General features: G+C 34.9%; 1 protein-coding gene across 2 annotated transcripts in view; it reads left to right on the top strand.

The window, feature by feature from the left end:
• Window positions 1–6,289, top strand: part of Gria2 (glutamate ionotropic receptor AMPA type subunit 2) — a 130,647-nt gene extending 124,358 nt beyond the window's left edge. For both annotated transcript variants that reach the window (XM_060378475.1, XM_060378474.1), the window contains exon 17: window positions 4,300–6,289. In XM_060378475.1, the coding sequence (XP_060234458.1) occupies window positions 4,300–4,353 (54 nt within the window). In that variant the 3' untranslated portion in view covers window positions 4,354–6,289. The remainder of the gene's footprint in view (window positions 1–4,299) is intronic.
• The last annotated feature ends 340 nt before the right edge of the window (window positions 6,290–6,629 follow it).

The raw sequence follows: 6,629 nt of genomic DNA, 5'->3' as shown, positions 1-6,629 counted from the left end.
CTGTAGTTGATAAATTTAAGCCATCCACCATCCCCACATAGAATGCCTTTTATTTCCACAAATGTCCTCCAAATAAAATTAGGGTAAAAAGCAACTGACACCCAGTTTTTATCTTTAAGATTTATATTGTTATTCTTTCCCCATAAAAAAATTTCTGTGTAGTATTTGGTGTCTGACCAAGTGCTTTGTAGAGCATCCTTATTGGTTATTTTCAGAGGTTGAAAATTATACAATTTAACAGTAGCCACATGCATTCTACATGGTAGCATGCAGTTTCATTATAATATTCCCTAACTTTAACCATGTGTTCTACAAATTCTAAGATCATACAAAGTAATGTTAGTGCATTGCTCATCAGGGATGTTGGAGGTACATTTTAAGTTTTAATAATAAATGCTAGAATGACCAAATTGCAGACTAATTATTTCCATATTGTACTTAAATGAGTTTTTAAAAATTATAGAAAAGATGACTATATACAATTAATGCTATTTATTGTACCTCTGGGCCTATTCTTCCAAAAAGTTAGCTTATCCATTTTTCTCTGTCAAGCTTGAACTAATGTAAATAATTGAAATAATGTAAAGTTATATTTTCATGTTTTTATAGATACGACATGACAAGAATACATAATGTAAAAGTATATCAAGTGTGGATAATGTTGATCGGCTAATGCAGAGCTCAGTTATAGGCAGTGAAACCTAGTCCACTCCCCATGTAACAGTGCATCAGAATATTGCTGTTTAGATGTGTCTGTGTGCATATAGGTGATAAGTGCTCAACTAAGAGTGGTGACAGCTGTCTAAAGGGTTTTTTTATTCGTTTTATATAAACTGTTATGGAAATACCAAAATGTTTATGAACTATTCTTATGTAAATTTACAGCTGTCCTTTCCTGTACTTTTTGTTCACAGTACAGTATCTTATTCTCTGCTGTGTTAAGTGGGTGTCATACTCCAAGGAGACATACACTTTCTGCAACTTCTATTGAAGATACTGGGATTTCCAATTTTTCATGTGTACTATGTCAGAAAATGCTTTTGATTTTATTTTTAAATCTAACATCTGATGGCTTTTTCAGAGTGTTGTGAAAACTTCAGTCATACATAAAATTTGTTCTTATAAAAAGTCAAGATCTACTTTTTTGTTTTTACTTAACAGTACATCAATCTAATGATGAGAAAAGTGTATCTTATATTCTCCCCAAATAAATCCAGATGTTTCTAGTGAAGGCGGACATCTCTGCTCCAGTCCGTTAGCTAAGGATGAACAGTCAAGTCAGAATGTCTTCTGTATTTAAACTGAGATGAATAGTACTTCTGCTAATCCTCACCTGTGCTCATTAAGTGCTCTGGACATGTATGTCCATGTGGCTATTTGTCGAATCACCCTCCGTTGGTGACATGCCACGCGTTGCCCTCACCAGCCTTCCTGTTGCACACCCGTCTCAGCTGCTGTGCCACTCACAGGAAAGAGCAGGAAAGTGACTTGCTTTAAACATTTTACGGTTTGAGTTTTAAAAACTGACTACTGTTTAACTTAAATTCTTTCCATTTTAATTAATTTTTTTTCATAAAGCTCGGGTCATTTGAATAATTCCCAATCCTATTTACATGTACTCTAACCTATAGTGTATTCTAACATTATAGGTTTCCAAACTTACACATATGTTTTAAAATTTTTCTTATTTTAAAGTATGAAGTATTTAACACATGAATGTAAGGGGGAATCTGCTTAAAATATGGTAATTTTACATTTCTAATCTGTAAGTACTTGGGAAATTTGATGGTCATGGTAGTACATTGAGAATGAGAAGGGAATTATTAGCAATATTCCTGGAATAGCATTTCCAGTACCTTAATGCTATCATTAATTTTTATTTTTGTGTTAAGTACATGTATGTGTGCCTGATGTGAGGTGGGAATGTGCACATGAGTGGACATGCCTGCTGATTGCAGAGGTGAACCCAGGTGCATCTGAGGTGGAGTCTGAGTTATCGATGTTGTGACCTCTCAAAGTGGGCTGGGGAGACAAACCTGGGCCCTTTGTGAGTGTTCTTTCTTAACCACAGAGCAATCCTCCAGCCCCAATAATATCATTAAAAACTAAAAACAAAAACACAAACAAATAAACAACAACAACAACAAGCCCTCTTTGCTGTTCACTAGACTACAGTATACCAACTTCCACTCCTTCCATTCTTTACCTCATGGCGCTCTGGCGGTACTTGCCTATATACTACGGCTCAGGTGCTTCTCGTGTGAAATGGATTTCATGTGTTTCAACATGTTTCCTGCTGGTAAAGCTGACTGTGCATTTCTTTTGGATGGTCCACTAATCTGTCCTGTGAGAGTCAGTGAAGTTAGGTCAAAGGTCCCTTCCCGCTGTTGATTTGTACGAATAAGCAAGGGGTTTGATTGAATGTTATAAAAATTGTTTATAACATCGACATTACTTGGAAATATACATTAAAATTAGTACAGTACTAACTTTGGACACTTAATTAGATAAGCATTGACAAATCCTTATAATAGATTCACAAGAAGCTTATTAAAGGAAGGATCTGAAAGGTGCAAATGTACTTTAATCATGGAAAGATACAAGGTGCTTTGCCACTTTTTTAAATAGATAGATACATAAAATATTTTTACTTATTCTTTGAGAATTTTATGTAAAATGGTCTTATTTTTGCCCTTCCCTATGTCTTCCCAGACCCATCTCCTCCCCTAAGCAAAGTCATGGAGTCTGATTTCTGTTGGCTGAGCCCTCCTGGATAGAGGCCCTTCTCTGGGCTGTACTCGATGTACCCAGTGTCACTCCATTGAGGAAAGATGATTTTTCCTTCTTTTAGTTACTATCAATTATAAATAGCTTTTTGTCTAGGGGTAGGACTTCATAGGCACTTTTTCTCCTCCATGCAGGAATATTGTCTGACTTGAGCTTGAGTAGGTGCTGTGCACGCTGCCAGATTCTCTGTGTGCTCATATGAGCATCTTCCTTGTTGTGTCCAGTAACAACCGTTTTCTTGAAGTCATCCACCACCTCTGGCTCTTATAATTACCTTACCCTCTCTTTCATAAAGATGCCTGAGCCTTCAGGAGAGGGGTATGGTAAAGACATCCTGTTTAGGGGTGAGCATTCCAAAGTCTGCTGTTCTGTTCACATTGTTCGGTTGTGTGTTAATCACTATGTACCCAAGAAGAACTTCTATGATGAATCTTAAGTGTTGCACTAACCTGTGGTTGTTAAAACTGGTTTATTTTACATCACCATCATGGAAGACGGTAAGTATGCACAGACTGTTCTGGTATGCTGAACAAAAGTTTGAGGGAGCATTAGATTGTTTGTAAAATAGTGAGTCAAATCCTCTTTTTAAAAGGCTTTTCAAGTGTCATTTGGACTAAACCATGGTACAAAACATTTTGTTTGATACTCAATAATTATACTTGTGTTTTAAAAGAGCAACCCACAGACAGCACACAGCACTCCAGGCTCATGGTGGTTCAAATACATTGATGTAAACGTGACATCTAACAAAAATGTCACAAGCTCTGAGCAAAGTGCCCAGAGCTAATCTGGATCATTAAGAATTTGTGGATGTTTTATGTCCTGTCTCTATTTATCCCCTTCTTGCTTTATATTTTACATTCTTCTTGTGCCCTGAGATACAACTGACATTTTTCATTTATTTTAATTAGAATGGTCCCTCAGTGTTTAATTTCATTTACCTTACTCCATTGCACCCATCCCTCATGTCTTCCTTCTGTTTTTGTCTTGCCTTATGCAAGATTTTCTCCTGAGAGCACTTATCATGCAGTTCAAGCTCTCAAAGTCAGGACTGATACTTCCAACGTCTTCACGACTATAACTAGGGACTAAGGATTTCTCAAATGAAAGAGAAAGTAACTGTTTATCTCCATATCCACATCACACACATATTCTGATTCAACACATTGCTGATGAGTTAAATTCTCCTTTGTTCTTAAAAACTCCACATCCTGGAGGAAGCAAGGGGTGCTCTGAAGAAGGGGGAAGAATGAGAACTCAGTCTTATGTTTGCCCATCAGGGCATTTGAAAGCCACTTCACTATAAGCACAGCCTGTTTTTTATTTCAATTCAACCCCCCAGGATTTTGAAATTCATTTCTCTGCTCTTCCTCTCACTGGGTATAAGTTAATTTTGCTATTCCACAGTCAAACTCCTTCTGGATATGCAAAAATTCAGAATTATTTAATTACTGATGGCCTGAATTTACTGAATAAATTTGGTCACTTTTCTTTCTTTCTTTTTCCTTTCAGGTTAATGTGCCAATTTCATTTTACTGTAAATTGGAATGTGGGGGAGTGGATTAAACTCTTGGGAGGGAGTCAAGTCCAGGACTCTAGCTATCTCTTCCCCATTTTCCTCACTTCTGTGTGTCTCCTCAACCGCAGTGTGTGGATACTAGGACAGTTTCCCGGAATGATGAAAGACTGTATCTTTTAAAATGATGCTTGAAGAAAGAGGCTCATGCATGGAATGGCACTCAGTGCAGAAAAAGTCTTTGTTCTTTGGTTGTAAATGGTTTCATCATCTTAATACGCTAGTCAGTTTTACGTGAGAAAATCCATTCAGTAACTCACTAACTTGCCCTTTTTCTCTAATAAATGCTTATTGAACTTATTACATAGTGCTTACTAAAGGTGAGAGCTAAATTTGAAGCCTCTGTTTCTGAGAAGATTCTATAAGTCATGTTTTGATGTGTTTCCAGTTACATAGAAATAATATGGACTTAGGATTCTTCTCTGGCAATTAAGAAGGATACTATGACCTCTACCAGTTTTTCCACAGAAGCCATCATAATTTAAAGCAGGACAAAGGTCTGGTAACATTTGTCAGAAATTTTCTCTAACATGGATTTATATTTCCTCTCCAAAAATAAGCTTGTATTATGTAAGCAGCTCCCCTACAATCACAATTTCTCTCTCTGTTCTCAGAGTCAAATTCAGTTCATCAATAAACACCATAATTGATGAGGCTAACCATATGTCCTACATAGCTTAGCTTACATTCTCCTGAAATCCATCTCACTGATAAGAATATGTTATACAGCTTTTTTTGTTTTTGTTTTTTTGTTATACAGCTTTTGAAAAAAAATTGACTCCATAGGGAAACAGCACATTGCAATCAATTTAAGTAGCAATAGGAAATTTCCCAGCCAAGAACAGATCAGTTTGGGATCTGTCAGTACAAATGGTTTCAAACAAGCACCATTATTTATTATTGCTTAATTTATTTCATTTGCTTTAAATCATACTGCATGCTTCAAATGAGAAAGGTTTTAGAAGAATTCTTACTTTTTTACATCTATATGTAATACAAATATATGTATGAGTATTAGGACTGCACATGTCAAAGTCAATTATTTTATTTCTTTTCTATTTTCTTTTATTATTATTTCATTTTTTACAATTTATTCATTGTATATCTAAAGTCAATTACTTCAATATTATCATTCATTACATCATCAATAATAGTAGGTAAAGAAACACATTACTTAAGCATCAGAATCAATCTCAATTACAAATTAAAAGTGCATATTTTCCACATATTTTTAATTGACTTTCATAATACAATTTATAGAATTTTCAGGTGTCTATAATATTTTCCTCAGCATCTTTTGGTCAAGAATTTTTGGATACAAAAGTTACTATTCTTATAGGTGTTTTATGTTTTGGATGTACTGGATTATTATCTTCTAAAGAACTTTTTGTGTAAATTCACAGATTTCAAATAGCCCCATGGGAATGATTAGCAAGTTTGTTGCCAAAAAAAAAAAGTGTAGAATATCGAAGCCAACAGTTTCAGCACCTAATATTCTTGCTTTGACCCTGTTTTTGTCCTTTATTCCCACCCTATCTCCAGCTTTAAATCAAACCCTGTTTGGATGTTGGTGTAGGCATTGTAGAATAGTTTTAGTCATCCAAATCACATGGCTTGCAGTGAGTTGTAGCAATTTTCGTGGGATTTCTTGGTCATAGTTGGCATAATGCTCCCTGCATTCTTCTTACACATCTGTGCCTTAGTTTTCAGTGGAGTGTATGTGGACTATCTGTGTTGCCCTCACGTCTGTTTAGGCTATTTTAAAATTAAAATGTAATTTTGGACTCATAGTTACACTTAATCTGTATCTTAAAAGGTTATTTACATGCATTATTGTGTTAGCTATTTGTGTTAAAAATATAAATGTGTCTGTTCATTTTAATTTAATGTTTTTGTGTTTCTCTGTGTGTATGTTCATGTGTGTATTAAATATATTCCATATCTTTTGTCGTATTTATTCTTATAATTATTTATAGCATTATTAAAATACAGTCTCAGTTTCTAAGCTCAGAACATGTTAAGTGATTTAGAACACATTATTATGACTAATTTTTTTTTTTTTGACTAATTTTAAAGGGCTTAACAAATCGGTAAATTCTCTAACTTGGAAACATGAGTCAATGTCACCAAGCCCCAAAACAGGATATGGCACTTCCATTCTCATTTAAATTTATTTAAATATTTGATTATTCAAAGTTCATTCTCTAAGATTTATGGCATATGATTAGATATCAGATGGTCTTAGCATGAGAACCATTTTTGGAGT

The sequence above is a fragment of the Meriones unguiculatus genome, chromosome 2, assembly GCF_030254825.1.
Source record: "Meriones unguiculatus strain TT.TT164.6M chromosome 2, Bangor_MerUng_6.1, whole genome shotgun sequence".
NCBI lineage: Eukaryota > Metazoa > Chordata > Mammalia > Rodentia > Muridae > Meriones > Meriones unguiculatus.
This window is presented reverse-complemented; position numbering and strand designations above follow the sequence as displayed.